Raw genomic sequence first — 23,799 nt, forward strand, 5'->3', positions numbered from 1 at the left:
CTTGAGGTCAATTCCCAAGACCCATGTAAAGCCAGACGCAAAGTGGTGTGGCCACACATACATAATCATACACATGCAAATAAGCAATTTTTAAGATTATTTTAACTGTTTTATTGTCAAAATTATTTATTTGTTTATTTGAGAGAAAGAAAATGAGCACACCAGCCAGGTCCCCATACCACTGAAAACAAACCCCAGACTCATAATACACTTTGTAGAGTATGTCTTTACATGTAGAGTACTGGGGAACTGAGCCCAGAGTTTCAGGCTTTGAAAGCACCTTTGGGCCAGCTCCCCAACTTTATTTAACTTCTTTGTTAAAAAAAAAAAAATGAAATGGGGCACCCTAGCGCATGTGCCGCGCTCTGCCTGCTGCTGGCTGCTGCCCCACCGTGCCGGCCACAGACCCCAGAGAGACCTGTTTGCACATGTGGCGGCATTCTTACTGGAGAGTCTGGATTTATTGGTGGCAAAGGCTTTCCTGGAGTGTACCCTCTGAATAGCAAGTGTACTTGGAAAAATCAGTCCCCGAGGGCAAAGTAGTTGTTCTCAATTTCCAATTCCTAGACTTTGACAATGACAACCTGTGTCGCTATGACTTTGTGGATGTGTACAACGGCCATGCCAATGGTCAGTGCCTTGGGCGCTTCTGCAGCACATTCCAACCCTGAGTGCTTGTGGCCAGTAGCAACAAGATGATGGTCCAGATGATCTCTGACACAAACACCGCAGGGAATGGCTTTATGGCCATGTTCTCTGCTGCTGCACCAGATGAAAGAGGAGACCGCTATTGTGAAGGACACCTCAAAAGACCTTCAGGATCTTTGAAAACACCCAACTGGCCAGACCTAGATTACCCGGTAGGAGTCACTTGTGTGTGGTACATTGTAGCCCCAAAGAACCAGCTTATAGAACTAAAGTTTGAGAAGTTTGATGTTGAGCGTGACAACTACTGACGCTATGACTATGTGGCCATGTTTAATGGTGGGGAAGTCAAATGATGCTAAGAGAATTGGGAAATATTGTGGTGACAGTCTACCTGTGCCAATTGTATCTGAGAGAAATGAACTTCTTATTCAGTTTTTATCAGACTTATGCTTAACTGCAGATGGATTTATTGGTCACTACAAATTCAGATCCAAAAAGTTACCCACAACTACAGCTATGCCTGTTACCACTACAGTCCCTGTGACTACAGGTATAAAACCCACTGTGGCCCTGTGTCAGCAAAAGTGTAGACAAATAGGAACTCTGGAGAGCAATTACTGTTCAAGCAACTTTGCGCTGGCCGGCACAGTCATCACAACCGTCACTCGGGGTGGGAGTCTGCATGCCACAGTCTCAATCATCAACATCTACAAAGAGGGCACTCTGGCAATCCAGCAGGCTGGCAAGAACATGAGAGCCAAGATCATTGTGGTCTGCAAGCAGTGCCCTCTTGTCAGAAGAGGCCTAAATTACATTATTATGGGTCAAGTGGGTGAAGATGGGAGAGGCAAAATCATGCCAAGCAGCTTTATCAAGATGTTCAAACACAAGAACCAGAAGCTTGAACGCCTTAAAAAGCAAGCAGTGCTAACTCTGCGCCATGCCCTCTTCAAAGTCGCCTTGAAGATCTACTTTTCCTACAAGGAAGAGCTCATACAGCTCAATGCTGACTGCTCCAGAGACTGTAGGTGCCGATGGAGGAAATTCTGAGCAGGTGCTGCAAGGAGACGGTATCTGGAAACCCACCAGCCCAGCAATGATAGGAAACTAGTCGTACTGAGCATTGGCCACTTGGAGTTTATTTATACATCTCTGTAAAAAGGTATTTTAGAATTGAGTTATATGAAGAATACAAAAAAAAGAGATTTTATAAGTATACTATTTATAGTGACATTTGTTTTACCTTTAAACATTTGCTGAGGTGTTACAATCTCCTCTTGCCTTTTTTAAAATCAATGCTTATTAAAATGTTTTGAAATTTTAAAAAAATGAGCCAGGCATACTGGCTCATTTTAATCCCAGCACTTGTGAGGCACAGGTAGGAGGATCAACTTTGAGTTTGAGACCACCCTGAGACTACAGAGTGAATTCCAGGTCAGCCTGAACTAGAGTGAGATCCTAACTCGAGGGGGAAAAAAAAGGTTGGGGCTGGAGAGATGGCTTAGCAGCTGCTTGCCTGAGAAACCAAAGGACCCCAGTTCAAATTCTCTCCAGATCCCATGTAAGCCAGATGCACAAAGGTGAGACAAGCACAAGGTTGCACATCCCCACTAGGTGGCACAAGCATCTAGAGTTCAATTGTAATGGCTGAGACTCTGGCACGCCAATTCTCTCTCTCATTCTCGAACACACACACACACACACACTCTCTCTCTCTCTCTCTCTCTCTCTCTCTCTCTCTCTCTCTCTCTCTCTCTCTCAATCAGGTTACCAAGGTAGGAGGATTGCTGTGAGTTTGAGGCCAATCTGAGACTACAAAGTGAATTCTAGATCAGCCTGAGCAAGGCCCTACCTCAAAAAAACAACAACAAAAATCATTTATAGATTTAGAGGGACAGAATGAGAATGGGCATACCAGGATACCTTGCCACATGAGCCACTTTGTGAGTCTGGGTTTTCATGGATACTGAAGAAGTGAACCCAGTCCACCAGACTTTGCTAGCAAATGCCTTTAATCGCTAAGCAATCTCTCTAACTAAGCTTCACAAAAATATCTCTAAGCTATAAGAATTGAAAAGCATAGAGCTGGGCGTGGTGGCGCACACCTTTAATCCCAGCACTCGGGAAGCAGAGGTAAGAGGATTGCCATGAGTTTGAGGCCACCCTGAAACTACACAGTGAATTCCAGGTCAGCCTGGGCCAGAGTGAGACCCTACCTTGAAAAACGAAACAAAACAAAAACAAAAAATTTGAAAAGCATAGAGGAGAGAGGAGAGGTAAATCCAGAAGGACCTAGGTTAATATAATTTTTTTAAAAAATATAACATGAAAGAAATGGGGAGATAACTCAGTCAGTCAAGTGCTTGCCTCCCAAGCACATATAACTGAGTTTGCCAATGTAAAAATATTTGACATGGTGGCACACCCCTATAATCCAAGTACTGGGGACATAGAGACTTCTTTGCAAGGTATATTACCTGACATGAAGTTGAAACTATAACAATCAAAATAGTTGATAAGGAGAATGAATGTAATTAACAGTAATATAATAGATCTCAAGGTAGATTTTTAGATGTACTTACCACTAAGAAATGATAAAAGGTCAAAGTGGTAGACGCCATCACCTTAAGTTGATCATTAATCAATATATACATGAATCGGGCTGGAGAGATGGCTTAGTGGTTAAGTGCTTGTCTGTGAAGCCTAAGGACCCCGGTTCAAGGCTCGGTTCCCCAGGTCCCACGTTAGCCAGATGTACAAGGGGGCGCACGCGTCTGGAGTTCGTTTGCAGAGGCTGGAAGCCCTGGTGCGCCCATTCCCTCTCTCTCCCTCTATCTGTCTTTCTCTCTGTGTCTGTCACTCTCAAATAAATAAATAAATAAAAATTTTTTAAAAAATCTTTAAAAAATACATGAATCAAAATACCACACTATACCTCATGAATATGTACAAAAATTATGTGAAAATAAAAAATAAACTTAAAATGGGCTATAGAGATGGCTTAGTGACTAAGGCACTTGCCTGTGAAGCCTAAGGACCCAGGTTTAATTCCCCAGTATCCATGTAAACTAAATGCAAAAGGTTGTGTGTGTGTGTGTGTGTGTGTGTGTGTGTGTGTGTGTGTGTGTGTGTGTAGTTCGTTTGCATTGGCTGGAGATCCTGGAGTGTCCATTCTCTCATCTGCCTCTTCCTCTAGCTCTCTCTCAGACTCTTTCAAATAAATAAAGTAAAATAAAATAATAAAGTACTGAAAATAATCCCTCAGATAATGTTTTAATCTTTCTTTTGCATCTTGTTTTTTCTTTTATATTTTTTCAAGCAGGATACGTAGAATGAGTAAAACTGACCTTTTTTTTTTTTCCAATGGCATATCTGCTACAGAAAATAATTATAGGCCAAATACTCTCTAATTCTGATCAAAGACATTAAATGTTTCTTTCTCACAGACTTTCATTATTTTTGAAGAACGTAAGATATCACCAGGTATGGGAAGATGGCTCACAAGTTAAAAGCACTAGTTTGCAAAGCCTGCTGGTGCGGGTTTAATTACCAAGCCATCCACATAAGCCAGATGCAAAAAGTGTTGCAAGCATATGGTGTTAATTTGCAGTGGCAAAAGGTCCCTAGCAAGCCCATACACACAGACATGCACATCCTCATACACAAATGTATGGAAATAAATATTTTTTAAAAAAGAGATATTAGCCAGCTGTGGTGGTGCATGCCTTTAATCCCAGTCCTTGGGAGGCACAGGCAGGAGGATCGCTATGAGTTCAAGACCACCCTAAGACTACAAAGTGAATTCCACGTCAGCCTGAGCTAGAGTGAGACCCTACCTTGAAAAAGAGAGAGAGAGAAAGAGAAAGAGAAAGAGAGATAATACCACTGCTAGAGTTCCTAAATGATAATTTTGGCATTTCAGTACAAAATATACTTTTAGAGTCAGATAATGTCAAATTATTTAAAATTGGCCAACAGAGAATTCAGTAATGCTTCCTTTAAACTTGGGTCTGCTCTGTGTTCTGTGTCACTCTTCCCCACAATCATACCCTCCTGAGAACACTACTTCCAAACCAAGAAATAATGCATACATATACTTCTCATGGAGCACAACCTCCAAATCTAGTCTCAATTTGTGATTTTCAGCTAGGGAAATGGCTCAGTGGATAAGGTGCTTGCCTACAAAGCTTAATGACCTAGATTTGAATCTGCAGTACCCAAATAAAGCCAGAAGCACAGAGTGGTATGCACATATATCTGAAATTCATCTGCAGCAACTGGAGACCCTGACATGCCCATTTTCTCTCACTCTCTTCCTTCTCTCTCTATTTGCAAGTAAAATATTTTAATTCAACATGTGATTTCATCTTCTCTGACATTTTCTCTTCAAAGCCTGTATTTTTTTCTACAGTGAGAGCAGTTCAAATTAAAGTTTGAATACTCGGGCTGGAGAGATGGCTTAGCGGTTAAGTGCTTGCCTGTGAAGCCTAAGGACCCCGGTTCGAGGCTTGGTTCCCCAGGTCCCACGTTAGCCAGATGCACAAGGGGGCGCACGCGTCTGGAGTTCGTTTGCAGTGGCTGGAAGCCCTAACACGCCCATTCTCTCTCTCTCCTCTATCTGTCTTTCTCTCTGTGGCTGTCGCTCTCAAATAAATAAATAAAAAATAGACAAAAAAAATTTAAAGTTTGAATACTCACATTTCCTTTCGAGTATAATGAAAAAGGACTTGTGTCACATTCAGATAGAAATTAAAACTAATACTGCAAGAAGTTTTATGGAGGGTATAAAGACTAGGGATGAGATGTTAAAAGTATTTAATGAGGTGTTTTCTTGGGGGTGGGTTCAATTGCCCAACAATCATGTAAAGCCAGATGCAAAGTGGTACATCTGTGCCCACTCACAAAGACATACACATACACATAATATAGCATAAACAGACAAAATGTCGGTAGTTTGAATGTAAAATGTTCCATAGCTTCAAGTGTTTTAAATACTTGGTCCTCAGATAGTGGCAATTTGGGAAAGTTTAGGGGCCTTTCCAAGGTGAAGCCTTGATAGGGAAGATATGCTGCTATGGGCAGACCCTTGAGGTTTTAGTCCAGTCCTGCTGGGTATTCACAGCTAACTCATTCCTGCTGTTTCCTCCCAGATGATTTGACAGATTATGAAGCTCACTTTGCTTTGTCATGCTTTCCATGCACAATGAAACTTTCTCTCCAGACTGTAAACCAAAATAATCCCTTTCCTTCTATAAGCTGCTTCTGGTCAGATGATCAGGCATACAGCAAGAAGAAGGACAGAAAGACAAACAGACAAGCTGGATCAACTTAGCTCAAAAATATTCAGAAGGTAATGATGGTGGAAAGGTTTAAACAAGATGAAAAATATATCTTTGATAATTTTTATACTGTGCTATATCAAAAAAAAAAAGATTGATAGAACAAATTGTGTTGGCAATAAAGCAGTAAAAGCTACTACAGCAGTCACTTTCAAAAACAAAGAATCTTAATTTGTTATCCTTTAATGTGAATATATCATTTATCACAAGTAAATATAGCCATTCTTCAACTAAACATCTCAAATTTTATATAATTTTAATATAATAAGATTTCCATTTTATATAATGCATACACTGTGTGTATACACTTCATATGCATGAATAAATATACATATTAAGTAGTCATAAACAATACTTGTGCACCCAGAACAACTCTAGATAACATGATTAACCTGCTGTGGAAATGGAAGTAGGGGCTGGAGAGATGGCTTAGTGGTTAAGGCACTTGCCTGCAAAGCCAAAGGATACCAGTTTGACCCACCAAGGCCAACGTAAGCCAGATGCATAAGGGGACATAGGCATCTGGAGTTTGTTTGCAGTGGCTGGAGGCCATGGCATGCCCATTTTCTCTCCCTCTCTGTCTTTCTCTCTCTCTCTGCCTATTTCTCTCAAATAAATAAATAAAATATATTTAAAGAAAATAGAAGTAATTTCATTTTAGGTTTTGATGAATGACAGAATTTAAAGAACAATGAAAAGCATATATTTAAAGAATAAAATCAGGAACTGGAGAGATGGCTTAGCAGTTAAGGCACTTGCCTGTGAAGCCAAAGGACCTAGGTTCAATTCCCCAGGACAAACATAAGCCAGATGCACAAAGTGGCACATGTGTCTGGAATTCATTTGTAATAGCTGAAGGCCCTGGCATGCCCATTCTTTCTCTCTCAAAAATAAATAAATAAGCCGGGCGTGGTGGCGCACGCCTTTAATCCCAGCACTTGGGAGGCAGAGGTAAGGAGGATCGCCGTGAGTTCGAGGCCACCCTGATATTCCATAGTGAATTACAGGTCAGCCTGGGCTAGAGTGAGACCCTACCTCAAAAAAAATTCAAAAAATCAACCCCCCCCAAAAAAATAAATAAATAAATTAATTAATTAATTAATTAATTTAAAAAAGAATAAAATCAGCAGAGCTAGGCATGGTGGTTCACATCTTTAATCCCAGCACCTGGGAGGCAGAGGTAGAAGGATCACTGTGAGTTCAAGGCCACCCTGAGACTATATAGTGAATTCCAGGTCAGCTTGGACTAGAGTGAACAAAATCAGCTGGGTGTGGTGGGCACACACCTTTAATCGTAGCATTTGGGAGGCAGACGTAGGAGGATTGGCATGAGTTTGAGGCCAGCCTGAGACTACATAGTGAATTCCAGGTTAGCCTGAGCTCAAGTGAGATTCTACCTCGAAAAACAAATAAATTTAAAATAAAATAAAATAAAGGTTGATATTGTATATATGTAAGTACAATGATTGTGATGGGGAGGTAATATGACGGAGAATGGAATTTCAAAAGGGAAAGTGTGGGGGGGAGGGAATTAACATGGGATTTTTTTTATAATCATGGAAAATGCTAATAAAAATTTAAAAAAATAAAAAAATAAAATAAAGAATAAATTATACAATGTATATTATCTAGCAATAATGAGTTAAAGGTGATGTTAAGAATAAAATAAATTTGGAAAAGTCTAATGTTCAGAAACTAAATAATGAACTTCTAAAGAATCAGTGGATAAGGGGTTGGAGAGATGGCTCAGCGATTAGAGGCATTTGTTTGAGAAGCATGACAGACCAGGTTCAATTCCCCAGTGCCCACATAAAGTGAAATACACAGGATGGCACATGTGTCGATTTACTATGATCTGGCAAGAGGCCTGGCACATTCACTGCCTCTCTCCCCATCATTGTTGCAAACAGTAAGAAAAATAGTTTTTCAAAACAGAATACAACAGGCTACGCAAAAACAGTATCTCTGCATTGTTCCCAGGCTCCTTCTCTCAGCTCACCGCAGACTCTACCGCCTGTCTTCCCTCTGGCCACAGACATCTGCAGCATTTTCACCAAATCCCTAGAATTCTTGCTTTTTCTTTCACCTGCCCATCAGCTCACCGGCTGCCCCACCATGTCAGAAGCAGCTCTGAGATCACCTTTAAGGATTTGAGGGAAAAGAAAGAAGTTGAGGAGGAGGCAGAGAATGGAAGAGAAGCCCCTGCCAATGGGAATGCCATTGAGGAAAATGGAGAACACGAGGCTGACAATGAGGTAGATGCAGAAGATGGTGGGGAGGAAGAGGAGAAGGAGGAATAAGGTAATGGTGAGGAAGAGAATAGAGATGAGGACAAGGAGGTGGAGGCAGCAAGCAGGCAGCTGGAGTTATGAGGATGGTGATGTTGATACCAGGAAGCAACAGACTGATGAGGATGACTAGACAGCGAAAAAAGGAAAAGTTACTGAAAAAAGTCCACCGTGACCTATTCACCCTCAACTTCCCATCTCAGAATCTAAACATAGTCACCTTTGAGTAGAAAGGCAGACCCGTCCACCAACCACTGACAGCATCAACAGCAAATGACAAGCTCTTTACAACCTCACCAAAACCACAATAGAATTTACAACAGGAGAGAAAGCCAAAACTTTCAAAGCCCTAATTTTTTTTCTTAAAAGTACTTTAAAAGGAAAATTGCTTGTATTTTCTATTTGCAATTTATATTTTTGTACATATTTTAGGGGTCAGCCATTTTTGATGATAACAAATGCACAGCCTTCAGAGCATTCTCTATCCTCCTTCTGACTTTACCTGTGGTATGACAATATTCATTATAATCTCAAAGGAGAAAAAAAATCTTGTAAGAAGAAAACAGAAACAAAAACAACAACAAAAATCTTATTCACAGCATTCCAGTAACTTCTTTGTATATGTTAGTAGCTGTACTATAAGTAGTTGGTGTGTGTGAGATAGTTAAAAAGGCCAAAGATAAAAGGTTTCTTTTTTTTTTCCTTTTGTGTCTATGAACTTACTTTTTTTTTTTTTTTTTGGCCCATGTTATGTACGTGTGCAACAATGCCCAACAATGAACTGGAATTTAATTTTGCTGAGCTGTTCTAACAAAACAAAATAATACATGAATAAAAGAAGAAATCAATAGGAAAAATTTTAAATATCTTCATCTAAATAAAAAGAAAGCTGGGTGTGGTGGCACTCACCTTTAATCCCAGCACTTGCGAGGCAGAGATAGGAGGATTGTGAATCCAAGACCACCCTGAGAGAATATACAGTGAACTCCAGGTCAGCCTGGGCTAGAGTGAAACCCTGCTCTGAAAAACCCAAATAAACAAAAAACTAAAATACAGAGCTGGAGAGAGATGTTCAACTCTCCAGACCCACATAAGCAAGAAGCACAGGGATATAACCACATAATGTCACCCATCCACACACATGTGGTGTTTAATTACAATGGCTGCAGGCCCTGGCACAGAAATTCTTCTCCCTTCCCACCTATTGCATTTAAAAAAAAAAAAAAAAAAGCCTACCAGGTGTGGTGGCGCAGGCCTTTAATCCCAGCACTCAGAAGACAGAGGCAGGAGGATCGCAGTGAGTTTGAGACCACCCTGAGACTACACAGTTAATTCCAGGTCAGCCTGAAGTAGACTGAAAACAACAAAGGAGCACATCACCAGGTACAGGATCATGTGGACCAGTGGGAGAACTAAAGCCAACATCCACAGCCTCCATTCCTCCCACTGCAAGCACCTAAGTATCTACAACAATGGGAGGCTGGGGCAAGAGAACCAGAAACTCCAAGGCTAGCTAAACTGGCATTTCCACTGCAAGAGAACTTGTTTCAAAGACAGTGGAAGAGCACAGATACCTCAAGTTTGTCCTCTGTCTTCCTCATGTGTACTTTGGTATGCCATCCATCTAGCCACATATACATACATTTTTAAAAATCTAAACACAGTACCAAGCAGAGTTCAAATGTCTTGAAATAAAGTACCATATGTGGAGAAAAAATAAAAATAAAAACAACGACTAGTAACATTTAAAGTGGAAGAATATGTCATAGAAAACAAAGAAAGAATATTCACCAAACTACCCAGTAAGCACTTATCTTAATGTTAATAACCATATTAATGCTACTCTCACTTTTGGTTACAGAAGCTTCTCTTTTCAGATGATAGTGACCTTGGGATGATTCAGAAGGAACCATAGTGCTCAGAAGATGCAACAGAGGAGTGCTTAGCACTGAAACATCTCTATCACACCCTCCAAGGCTCAGGGTCCATTGTGGAAGAGGTGGCAGAAAGAATGTAAGAGCCAAAGGAAGGGTAGGACTCCTTACAATGTGCTCCTCCAGACACAAAATGGCCTGGATATCCATGACCTCACAGTGCCTGACACTACCTACACAAGACCATCATAACAGGAGGAAAAGATCATGACATCAAAATAAAAGAGTCTGATTGAAAGAGGGAGGGGATATGATGGAGAGTGGAGTTTCAAAGGAGAAAGTGGGGGGAAGGAGGGAATTACCATGGGATATTGTTTACAAGTATGGAAGTTGTCAATAAAATACAAAAACATAAATAAATAAATAAATAATAAAATATTTTTAAAGTAATTTTAAAAAAACCTTCAAAATTTCAAATCAAGTCAACATACTGCTAAACGATAAGGCTAGTATCTGCAGCCAAAGTTTCTTCTACATGGCTTTAAAGTGCATCTACTGTTCATTAAAGGCCCTTCAGTTCCTTTTACCTGGTACATGAGGTCAAAACTACAAACTAATGAGACTAAGAAATAATTTGTCCATTTTGTTGTAAATCTCTGAGGCATACATAGTGTTTTGCAGAGGTTGCGTAACATGAGTACAACCAACTGGAAAAGAACACAAGAATGCAGTTAACTGTCTTCAATTAAACCAGACATTATTTAATTTGCAAAATAATAATATTCTATCCAGTAGGATATTTTCCCCCTTGGGATTATATATATATATGCTTTTCACTAAAATTATTACTTTTTTTTAAATATTTTTTAATTTATTTGAGAGAGAGACACACACACACTGAGAAGAGGCATACAGAAGAGAATATAAGCACACTAGGGCCTAGAAAAAAAGCCTAGAAATCCTGTGTTTGGTCAACCAATGACGGATCCAATTAAAGTAATCACTGACAAAGTCAGGACAAATGAGCAGCAAAATGCCATTCATATGGTTTTCACATGATAATTATCATATATGAATTGCCAACCAGCAAAACAAAAAATAATGTTACCTTTCTTGAAATATTGATATCAAAAAATGGCTTATTTCTGACACTAAATGGTTCCTGTGTTTTGTCAATGAGCCCACTCTTCATTTTCTCATGTCGAGGATTTATAATTTCTCGCTCTATACACTGCAGACGAATATTAAAATCACAATCTCCAACTGGCTGAGCCTGTATTGAAGAGATAATTTGTTTAATTGAAACATTAATCGAAACAATAACTAAGTTATCTGCATAATTACCAAGATTATAGTATACACTAGTCTATACAAATAGCATTCTTTGGAATGTACAGCCTCCACCCCATACATGCCAGCCCTAATAATTAATTTGACTTAGGATAATTATTTTTTAATTATGATTGCATAAAGCAGCAAGGGACAATGACACATATCTACACTAAGCTAACCCAAAGTCTTCACATGTGAACTAAATCATTAACATAATTACTACTGTTTATTACTTAAATAAATTAGTAAGATAACTAGATAAAAATTAAAATCTGGAGCTGGAGAGATGGCTCAGCTGTTAAGGCACTTTCCTGCAAACCCTAACAACCTGGGTTCAATTCCCTAGTATCCACATAAAGCCAGACGCACAAAGTGGATATGTGTCTAGCGTTGGTTTGCAGAAGCTACAGGCCTTGGCATGCCCATTCTCATTCTGATTCTGGGAGGAGGGGGGTGTCTGTCTGTCTGTCTGTTTCTGCTTACAAATAAAATTTAAAAAATTAAAATTAAAAACAACTAAAACTTGAAGTTGAGATGAAATGGCTCAGCAATTAAAGGTGCTTTCTTGCAAGCCAATTGACCTCAGTTCAATTCCCCAGTACCCATATAAAGCTGACATAAAGTGGCACATTTGTGACCCCAATGTGCTTATGGCAATAGAAAGTAGAACCAGGAGAGCTAGAAGCTCAAGGGGCATGTAGACTGGTTCACACACAGCAGTCAAAAAAAAGAGGGGAGGGGGAGCCAGGCATGGTGATGCACACCTTTAATCCCAGCACTCCGGAGGCAGAGGTAGAAGAATTGCTGTGAGTTTGAGAGCACCCTGAGACTACATAGTAAATTCCAGGTCAGCCTGAGAAAGAGTGAGACCCCACCTCAAAAACCAAAGAAGAAAGAAAGAAAGGAGGGAGGGAGGGAGGGAGGAAAAGAAGGGTGGCAGGGTGGGAAAGCGTGCCTCAAGTAAGACAGGAGAGGACAAACACCCCAAAACAGTCCTCAGACCTATCCATTTGTGCCAGCCATGGCATTCACACACTCATACACACAAACATACATACACAAATAATAAAAAATAAAATCCATATAATTCAGGAATGTAACAGTATAGTCACCTACGTGTAATTTTTGTTTTTTACAGTGCTAACATGTCACAATATCCATAAATAAAAGGCAAATACATTATTATTATTAGACAAATACATCCTCATCTACTAATACAGAAAGTTTCTATAAAATGTTCAGTTATACATTTATAAAAATGTAAACATTTGCTCTAGTGTCCTTCAAGCATCCATGAGTTAAGTCATACAAAAGACTAGACCATATGTTCACTTCTGTGGTTAGAGGACTGTCCTGTCCATGTGGTATATCTGACCATACCTACAACATATGCACTGGTTGACAGTAATTGCACAGTCTGAAAGCACCACCTCAATGGCACCTAAAAAATTCTTCATTACTTTTGAGACCAAAACCCTTCATGTGAATGTTTTCCTCATACCTTCTTTTTCCACTTTGCCAACTCACATGACTCAACCTGTTTTCATAGGGATAGCAACACTTACTTAAGGGATGCTATAGAGATTTTTTTTTTTTTTTCTGTTTTGGAAAGATGACAACTCTGAATACAAGTAAGGCAAACTGAGCTAGAGCTGGCATGCTTGCTAAGTTCACAAAAAAAAAACATATTCAACTCTCTAGAGGAAATGGTAGTAAATAACTACATAATCCTTGTGTGACTTTGATATGCTACCTATACCATCAACAGTTATTATCAGTCTTACTAAAAGAACTCAGATACTTTTAAAATTAAAGGAGAAGAAGCAAGCCTTATTTATTACTATTTGTGTATGTATAACAGAAAACAGATCAGTGGACAATCTCAAGTGTCAGTTACCAGCTTCCACCATGTTTCAAAGTAGATTCTACATGGTTTGCCACTATGTATGACATGGTAGCTGATCCATAATGTCTTTGTCTCCCTTCTCATGATAGGGATTACAGCCAGTCACTGCTGTATCTGGCTTTCTGTGGGTACTAGGGATCTGAATTCAGGTTGGCATGCTTGCCCAGCAAGCATTCTTACTCTCCAGTCTTTTATTTAAGACAAACTGGTTGTCTAAATCTCCTAAAATATACAATATAAAATATAATAAAATATAAAATGTACAATTCACCAAAGTAACAAGTATAAATTATGAGTAAGCTTATCTTCATAATGACAAAAAATAGTACTCAGCATAAAGTGCTAAAACACAGAGAGCAGGCTACAGGAAACACTAAGCATCCACTAACTAATGGGGCTCTATTTTCAATTCTTCTTCAAAGCAATACCCAAGCTGTATGTTTCACAACATTCCAGCCAGGTAAGATGCATGCACTAGTACAACAGAAGCACAGCTGTTAGGGAGATAACCAACCATTTTCTGACTGAATTTGATGCTTGCTCCATAGGACAGAATTCATGTCTAATATAAGAATTCAGGTTAAAAGCTCATGGTGAGGAGAGGGTTACAGACCCATGGGGGAAAACTACTATTACTGTCATACTAAATAGACAAATTGTTAAACTGCCTTCTAAACATTTATGTGTATATACAGAGTAGTGCTGCTGTTCTCAGCCTTGATCATATAGGTTAATTCTTTCTGCAATAGGCATAAGATAATGCAGAATACATGTTTGATCAAAGTGCTGAGAATAAGTGACTGTTGTGATTGTGTGCTCAGTCCTAAATGGAATTCTATATCACTCCCCTCAAGGTTCAGGGAACATTGAAGAGGAGCGACAAAAGAATTTCAGAACCAGGAATGGGGAGAAATAACATAAAACAAACAGAATTATTCTGTGATAGTGGGGACACAGCTCATAGGTAGACTTTAGATTGTACTGAACTATGGATAGTTTGATGTCACTGCATCAGCTGTAACCTACAAAAATCATAAACGTAACTTTTGTTGTAAAGAATCTAAATATCTGGGCATGGTGACACACGCCTTTAATCCCAGCACTCAGGAGGCAGAGGTAGTAGGATTGCAGTGAGTTCAAGGCCACCCTGAGACTACACAGTTAATTCCAGGTCAGCCTGAACCAGAGTGAGGCCCTACCTTGGAAAAAAAAAAAAAAATCTAAACATACAACACATTTGGTTTTAATCATATTACTCAAAACAAAAATTTAAACACCTTTCAAAAGGAAATCACCCATACTGTCACTGGAGTATGTTTTCAAAACAGTGAAAATATTACAACACCACAACCATAACTAAAACACTTAAATAACAACCTGCAATGCAGCCTGGAGAGATGACTTAGTTGGTAAGGCACTTGTCTACAAATCCGAACGACCAGAGTTAAGATTTCCCAGTACCCATGTAAAGAACACTGGCTGGAGGTCCAGGCGCACCCATTCTCTCTGTCTCTCTTCCTCTCTGCTTGCAAATAAAGATTGAGTAAAGCAAAGATGGAGGGAGGGCTAATCAAAATTTAAGAGGATGCAAATAAATCATATGGAATCCTCCAGTTTCGGACAATGGAATACTTAGGAGCCATAGATCGTTGTTAGAAAATTTTCAGTGCCAGGGATGGGATACCTCCAGTGAGTTGTTGGCCAGGGAGGTCTCTGATGCCCCCAAAACATTATAGGCCATTGCCAAGGCCCTTGGCTTCCCACCAGGAATAGATGGTAAGACCCCATTGCTGAAGACTCCACATACTTGGGCTGCAAGGCCACTGAGAAATCCTGCTGGAACTGAGCTGATAACCTCCTCCATGTAGACCAGCTGACAGAAAGTTGGAAGAAGCCATTCTATATGTAGTTAAATGGGAGAAAGAGATACCACCAGTGAAGATACTCAACAGTGGACACTGCAAGCCTTATAATTGGCCAGCCAGCCCAAATGAGCCAATAGTGGCACGTCTGTCATGGTGGAAACCAACTGCCCTCCAATTGGACTGGAGGCCCGCTCCATGGGGGGAAACACATCCCTGATAATGAAAACTTAAAACAGGGGTAGTCATGAGCCCTAGGGGTGTAACATCTGCTGATGTCTGGAAAAATGAATATGCTATGCTTATCAAACTGCCCAGGAAGCACTTCTCTTAATATATATACCCTTCATTAACACTACTCTCACTTTGGGTAGAGAATCTTCTCTTTTCAGTAGCAGTGACTTTGGGATGACTCAGAAGGTATCATAGTGCTAGAAAGAAGTGACTGAAGTACTGAGCAACATCTCAATCACACCTTCCAAGGCTCAGGGTCTAATGTGGTGGCGGAAAGAATGTAAGAGCCAAAGGAAGGGTAGGACTCCTTACAACATGCTCCCTCCAGATATAAAATGGCCTGGATATCCATGACCTCATAGTGCCTGACACTACCTACACAAGACCATCATAAGAGGAGGAAAAGATCATGACATCAAAATAAAAGAGAGACTGACTGAGATGGGGAGGGGATATGATGGAGAATGGAATTTTAAAGGGGAAAGGGGGGGGGAGGGTATTACCATGGGATACTTTTTATAATCATGGAAAATGTTAATAAAAATTAAGAAAAAAAATTAAGTGCAAATGACTTCTCAAATTGTCTATCCCCCATATAACCAATTGAATGTGAATGTATGTCTCTCTCTGACTCAGGTGTTTAAGTAAGCTTGTAACCTCGGTTGTTACCTGCTTGGCTAGAGGAGGTCTCACTAGGGACAGATCTTTGAGTCCAGACCAAAGGTATGTTGGGGGCAAATCTGATCCCATCCCAAGGTGTGGGAAAGCAAGTCTGAGCTCTGTCAGGTTTATGTGTGCTGGTGCTGGTTTTTTGTTGCTACTGTTTTTCTCTTTGCTTATATATGCAAATCCAAATGAACTGTTATGGAAATGGCTTCTACCACAATTGATGGAAAATCCCCTGCATCAGTAAGCTTGAGATAAATCCCTTCCTCCCATTAACTAGTTGGGTTTTCATTCCAGGATCAACTGACTGCAACAACAATCTATTACCACTTTTTTGTACATTCCACCTCTTAGTATGCTAATCAACCATCTAATACTCCTGACTTCCTAGACTCAATCCATCTCCATTTTCAATGAATGAGTCAAGTATGCCCAAAGTAGTTTGGAATGCTTCCATCTCCAGAACACCACTCTGTCTCTTACACACAACTCACTGCTACACTTATGGTAGTATTACAATTTTTTTAATGTGTATGAGCTGTGTGTATGTGTGTAGGTACATACACTGTGCAAGTGCTCATGTATATGTGTGGAGTCAGAGGTCAATGTTGGATGTTTTCCTCAATTACTCTGCACCTGATTTATATACACACACACACTTATCTATTTGCAGACATACAGACATGTATTGCGAGATGGGGGTGGAAGGGTGGGGAGAGAGAATCTAAGAGAATGGGCATGTCAGGGTCTCCAGGCCCTACAAACGAACTCCAGATCCATGTGCCACTTTGAACATCTGGCTTTATATTACATGAGTACTGGGGAATCAAACCCAGGTTGTTAGGCTTTGCAGGCAAGCACTTTTTAACTACTGAGCCATCTCTGCAGCCTACAGCTTTCTTTTTTGTTTATTTGTTTTTGGTTTTTCAAAGTAGGATCTCACTTTAGCCCAGAGTGACCTGAAATTCACTATGTAGTCTCAAATTGGCTTCAAACTCATGGTGATCCTCCTACCTCTGCATCCCAAGTACTGGGATTAAAGGAGCGTACCATCACACCTGGTCCCACAGCTGAGTCTTTGAGAAAGGTTTTTCCCACTGATTCTGCTAAACTAACAAACCTGTATACCCCACAGAGTCTCCTATCTCCACTTCCCCATTGCTGGAGTAAGACACATTTTTGCATGGCCACAACATTATTCAGCTCCTTACAATTATTTTATATTCATTCTCATTCACAGATGAGGAGTCTACAGGTTTATTTTGATTTTACACCCCACCTAAACACATATCCTCACAAATGTATGCAGTGTATAGCATTTAATCATAACAATTTATATATAGGCAAAACTCTGTAAGTTATAAAACAAAATAAAAAGAATCTGTTAAATATAAATAACTTTCTTATCTTCATCCCAAATCCCAATGAACTATTGTGGAAATGGCCTTCTTTAGAAGCTAGTACCCTAACATAAATCCCCTAATAGCAAAAAATTAGTTTCATTCATCTCTTTATATCTAATCCCTACAGTACTTAGCATATATATATTTACATATATTATATATATTTATATGCATTGTATATTATATATTATATATATATAAAGGTACCAATAAGTTCTTTCTGAGCAAAGTAAAACTAAAGAACTAAAACTGTTTTGACTATGACCTGGCTCTCTACCCATGGTAACTGTGCAAATTTTATATTTTATAAATTACCCAGCCTCAGGTATAACTCTCTGCTTGGATGTATGGAAGCAGCTTCTAATACCATTGATGGAACCTCCCCCTGGATCTGTAAGCTTGAAATAAATCCCTTCCTCCCACAAACAAAGCATAATGTCCAAAATAATATAAGTGAATTAAATCTGCACATACTTACAATAAATATCAAGAATATAAAGTAGACCAAATGTTGACTATCATGGTCTAGCATGACATTTAAATAACTCTAGAAATTTTGCAAAAAGAACTCTCCATATATTTTACACCCAAGTTGTAAAAATGCTTAGAACATTCAAAGACTAATAAATACCAAATTCAGAGTAGAGGGAGCTCCTGGGCAAAAGAACTGAGAAAATGAATAGGGAACACAAATAACTTCTCTTGAATTTATAGAAAGTACATGTGGCTGGGAAGATGGCTGAGTCAGTACAATCCTTGCCTTGAAAGCATTGAAGACCTGAGTTCAACCCACAGAACCCACATGAAAGTACAGATGCCATGATGTGTATTGGTCGTACCAGTGGAGGGAACTGGAAATGGAGGATCCCTGGGGTTCCCTGGCCAGCCAAAGGGAGGTGGGGACAGAATAACGGGAAGGAAGAAGAGAGGAGGGAAGGGGAGATATTAACTTTGTAGCCCAAGGAAGGGAAGAAAAGAAGGAGGGAAAGGAGAAGAGGGGAGGGGAGGGGAGGGGAGGGGAGGGGAGGGGAGGGGAGGGGAGGGGAGGGGAGGGGAGGGGAGGGGAGGGGAGGGGAGGGGAGGGGAGGGGAGGGGAGGGGAGGGGAGGGGAGGGGAGGGGAGGGGAGGGGAGGGGAGGGGAGGGGAGGGGAGGGGAGGGGAGGGGAGGGGAGGGAAGGGAAGGGGAGGGAAGGGAAGGGAAGGGAAGGGAAGGGAAGGGAAGGGAAGGGAAGGGAAGGGAAGGGAAGGGAAGGGAAGGGAAGGGAAGGGAGGCAAGGTACATGGAGTCAGGTGTGGTACTACATCACTTGGGAGCCTGTGGTAAGAGGACTGTTGTGAGTTGAAAGCCAGCTTGGGCTACACCTCTAATTCCAGGTAAACAAACAAAAAGAAAATGTCCAAGGCAGGTGTGGTGACATACCTCTTTAATCCCAACACTTGGGAGGCAGAGGTAGGATATCACTATGAGTTAGAGGCCACCCTGAGACTACAGAGTGAATTCCAAGTCAGCCTGGGCTAGAGTGAGACCCTACCTCAAAAGAAGAAAAAGAAAGAGAAAGAGAAAGAGAAAGAGAAAGAGAAAGAGAAAGAGAAAGAGAAAGAGAAAGAGAAAGAGAAAGAGAAAGAGAAAGAGAAAGAGAAAAAGAAAAAGAAAAAGAAAAGAAAAGAAAGAAGTAAATTTTCAGGAAAAATCTGCTCATAAATAGCTGGAATTAATGAACATTAATATTTATTATAAGTAAAAAAAAAAAATACCTCCAAAAACCAGCTTTTAAAATGATGTTATAAATCTTGAAATAAATACCTTAATTCCAAAATCCTTCAACATTTTAAGGCAGGTTTAAATACTTAGTGATTATGTCATTTGTTTTTTTTCTTTTGTGTTTTGTTTTACATTGTTTGTTTTGGGGGATAGGATTGTATGTAGCCCAGGCTCTCTTTAAACTTACTTTGTAGTCTGCTTTGTAATCTGGCTTTGAAACTTCCCTAACATTATCTCTCAAGTACCAGGATTTCAGGTGTAAGCCACACATCTGACTTAAATATTTTTTGGTTTGTTAAACATATCTGTTATCTGGAACTGGGAAGATGGTTCAGCAGTTAAAGGCACTTGCTCACAAGCCTACCAACCCAAGCTCAATCCTCTTCATACACACATACAGCCTGACACCAAGTGGCACACATGTCTGAGGAAAACATTAGTGAAGTAACATAAGACTGTCTTCAAAGAAGATGAAAAAAGAGGACAAACAACCCAAGGTTGTCCTCAAACCTTCATACCTGCACCAGGCACATGTACCATGACACATGCACATATTCACACAGGCAAAAAAAAAAAAAAAAAAAAATTTAGAAATATCTGATATCCCAGGGCTCAAAGTACAGCTCAGTGATACAGCACTTACTTGGATATATGAGGTCACAGATTCAAGCCCAGCACCACAAAACAATAAAAATAATTATAAATAATATATATATATATATAGACACATTTCATCTCAATGACAATTTTTATATTTGACATATTATAAAAGGTACTTACATTGAACTTAATTATGTCATATATCAAATATCTAGGAACAGCCTGTCCATTTACTCTGTCAATGATCATTTCCTTGAAAAAAAAAAAGGTTTTGCACTTTAAGAGCAATTTCATTAAGTTGTAAGAGTATAACATACACAGAAAACATATAAATCCTAAATATAGAACTTAATGAACTTTCAAAAGAAACACATGTGTCAAATGAGTATGCTTTCAGACATCAAAACTTTCATTATATACTTACAATATATTCTAAAATAAAATATGCAGTGGTTAACTTCTTTTTTGTTGTTTTTTGTTTTTTTGTTTTTGTTTATGTTTATGTTTTTGTCTTCAGGCAGGATCTGGCTGCCACCATAACTACACTATGTATCCCCTAGGATGGTTTTGAACTCAGAAATCCTCTTGCCTCCATTTCCAGAATGGTTGAAATTATAGACTTGTACCACCACACCTGACTTTTATGCACATGTGTGCAACTGGGGGGCGGGGGGTAGAGAATGTCAGGTGTAGGCCCTTCATTATCTTTCTTTTTTCTTTTTTTGGAGACAGAGGTCTGTCACTGGCCTAGAGCTCACAACTAGGATAGAGTGGCTAACTAGAAAACCCCAGGGATCTTCTACCTCTTTCCTAATTCTGAATTTACAAGAATGCACCACCAGATTCTACTGTGTATGTGGGTTCTGAAGATTGAATGCCAGTCCTCATGTTTGTAAGTTAAGCTCTTAAGCCAAATGAGCTTTCCTTGGGCACTAAACTTTTTAAAAAAATGTTTTATGGAGCTGGAGAGATGGGTTAGTGGTTAAGACACTTACCTGAAAAGCCTAAGGACCCATGTTTGATTCCCCAGTACCCACGCAAGCCATATGCACAAGGTGACCACTTAGCCAACAGCAACACGAAGGGGAATGGTCTGGACATAAACCTATCAGAATTTCTCTGAAGAAAAATGTTTAAGAATACTATCTTTAGCTGGGGCATGGTGGCACATGCCTTTAATCCCAGCACTAGGGAAGTAGAGGTTAGGAGGAGCACCATGAGTCTCAGGCCCCCTGAGACTACATAGCAAATTTCAGGTCAGCCTGGGCCTAGAGCAAGACCCTACCTCAAAAAAACCAAAATAAATAAATAAATAATTTTAAAAACTAAGGTAAAAAAGAGAATACCATCTTCTAGATCAGCACATAGGTGAAATATCCTAGACTAGTCTAACTTATTTATCATCTGGTTGCTCCCTCAAAGCCAAACAAAATAGTAAAATCTCAGTGACAGATCTCAGAATAGCCAGAAGATGGGTATACATACTAGGATGGTCAAGCATAAAAGTGCATACTAAACCCACAGTGTTTAAAAGAATTTAAAGCTACCATTAGAAGACCAAAAAACTATTGGAAATGAGAAGCAGATCAAGACAGCAGCAATAGCCTGGTTTAATGGTATGGTGACAATCTCAGCACTCAGGAGACAGAAGCAGTCAGTTCTCAAAATTAGTTTGAGCTTCAGAGTGATACCAAGGGAAGAAAGTATAATAATGGCAACTAACACCATAAAGAATTGCATTTACAATAAATAACAAGAAATACAGGCCAGAGAGATGCTTTAGCAGTTAAGGTACTTGCCTGCAAAGCCAAAGGACCCATGTTCAATTATTCAGATTCCCTACGCCATATGCACAAGCTGATAGAAGCACACAAGGTCACACATGCTCACAAAGTGGCACCTGTATCTGGAGTTCAACTACAGTGGCTGGAGGCCCTGGTGTGCCAATTCTGTCTCCCACTCTCTCATTCTCTCCCATTAAAAAGAAAAAAAGAAAAAACAAAAGACAGACAAAAGAAAGAAAGAAATAGTGGCCCACTTGGCCCAGTAAGCACTGTGTCATTATCACAAAACAGAGAAATAAACTGACTAAATGGCACTGAGGGATATCTAGACATTGGGAAATAATATATGAAGAAGCACCTGTATCTTACTGCTTCTGTCCAAATGTATTTCTGAATCATGAAATATTTAAATATACTAAAAAAATACTAGAACAATATACAAGCATTGTAATCATTCTGAAGTGAAAGTAACCCTTCTTAAAATGTCACAAGGCCAAATATTAAAAACCAAGATCTTTATAATTTAGTCTACATAACTAAACTTCTACACACTAGAAGAAATGCCAGGAAAAGAAATACTAGAAGAAATACCAGAAAAAGAAAAAGTTCATGACTTTAATCCCAGAATAGTTAGACTGAGGTAGGACCCTCCAAAACTCACTGGGAGTTCAAGGCCAGCCTAGGCTACAGCATAAATTCCAAGTCAGCCCAGGCTAGAGTGAGACCTTGTCTCAAAAAAAAAAAGAACAAGAAACAAAGGAAGGGAGGGAGGGAGGAAAAGAAAAGAGGAAGAAGAGAGGGAAAAAGGCAGAGGAGGGGGGAGGGGAAGGAGGGGGGAAGGGAGGGGAAGAAGGTAGAGAGAAGGGGAGGGGAGGGGGAGGGGAAGGGAGGGAAGGGGAAGGGAGGGAAGGGGAAGGGAGAGAAGGGCAGGGCAGGGCAGGGTGAGGAGAAAAAGAAAGGGGGCTGGTGAAATGACTCAGTAGTTAAGGTGCTTGCCTGCAAAGTCTAATGACCCAAGTTCAATTCCCCAGTTCCCAAATAAAGCCAAATGCACAAAATGTTACATGTATCTGGGGTTCATTTACAGTGGCTGGAAGCCCTGGTGTGTCCATTCTCCCCCACCCCCACACCTGTTTGCAAATAAATAAAAATTTAAAAGAAAACACGTTTTTCAAAATATATGACATAGTGCCCCAATAAATACAATAATCTCCTCACAGTGTCCAGCAATGAAACATCTCACACTCTCCAAGGCTGAGGGTCCATTGCGGAAGAGGTGGCGGAAAGAACGTAAGAACCAAAGGAATGGTACCCCTGTCCAGACAGAATTTGGCCTCGATATCCCAGAACTAGCAGTGCCTAGCAATACCTACACAAGGCCCTCATAATAGGAGAAAAAGATGATGACATCAAATTAAAAGAGAGACTAATGGAGAAAGGTACAGGATATGATGGAGAGCAGAATTATGAAGGGGAAAGTGGGGGAGGGGAGGGAAATACCATAGTTTGTTTTCTGTAAGCATAGAAGTCGTCAATAAAATATGTGTGTGTGTGTGTGTGTGTGTGTGTGTGTGTGTGTGTGTGTATTTAGAAGAAAAAAAAAGAATCTCCTCACATAGGAAAAAGATAAGCCAGTCACAAAAAATGTAGAAGGATCTGGCAACTCAACAGAAGAAAAACACTCATGAAGACATGAAAGCAGGTAAGAGTTAGACTGGGGGGCTGGCTCAGCAGTAAGAGTGCTTGCTTGTATACAATGCTGGTCCCAGTTCAATACCCCAGGACCCACACAAAGCCAGGTACATAAAGCTGTGCATGTGTCTACAGTTCATCTGCAGTGGAGAGAGGCTCTGGTGAACCCATATATTCTCTTGTTTTCATTCCCTCCCTCTCCCACTTCCTCCCTTCCTCCTTCTCTCATTCTCTCACTACCTCCCTCTCAACCTTTCTCTTCCCTTATAAGTAAATAAAAATAGGTAAAGATATTTTAATTGATAATAAAACAAATTAATATTTAATTTTCTTCACTTATTCTCACAAGAGTGACAGTGATTATTACAGAATCTATTTAACTCATCTTCCACATCATTGATAATTTTCT

The 23,799-nt window shown here is 39.9% G+C and overlaps 1 protein-coding gene and 1 pseudogene across 1 annotated transcript in view; one reads left to right on the forward strand and one right to left on the reverse strand.

The window, feature by feature from the left end:
* Window positions 1-23,799, reverse strand: part of Rngtt (RNA guanylyltransferase and 5'-phosphatase) — a 186,883-nt gene that overhangs the window by 96,761 nt on the left and 66,323 nt on the right. The window contains exons 10-11 of the mRNA XM_004667307.3: window positions 20,095-20,166; window positions 11,258-11,422 (exon numbers count right to left, since the gene is read on the reverse strand). Coding sequence (XP_004667364.1) covers window positions 11,258-11,422; window positions 20,095-20,166 — 237 coding nt within the window. The remainder of the gene's footprint in view (window positions 1-11,257; window positions 11,423-20,094; window positions 20,167-23,799) is intronic.
* Window positions 337-1,579, forward strand: LOC101595969 (annotated as a pseudogene).

The sequence above is a fragment of the Jaculus jaculus genome, chromosome 19 (genome assembly GCF_020740685.1).
Source record: "Jaculus jaculus isolate mJacJac1 chromosome 19, mJacJac1.mat.Y.cur, whole genome shotgun sequence".
Taxonomy (NCBI): Eukaryota; Metazoa; Chordata; class Mammalia; order Rodentia; family Dipodidae; genus Jaculus; species Jaculus jaculus.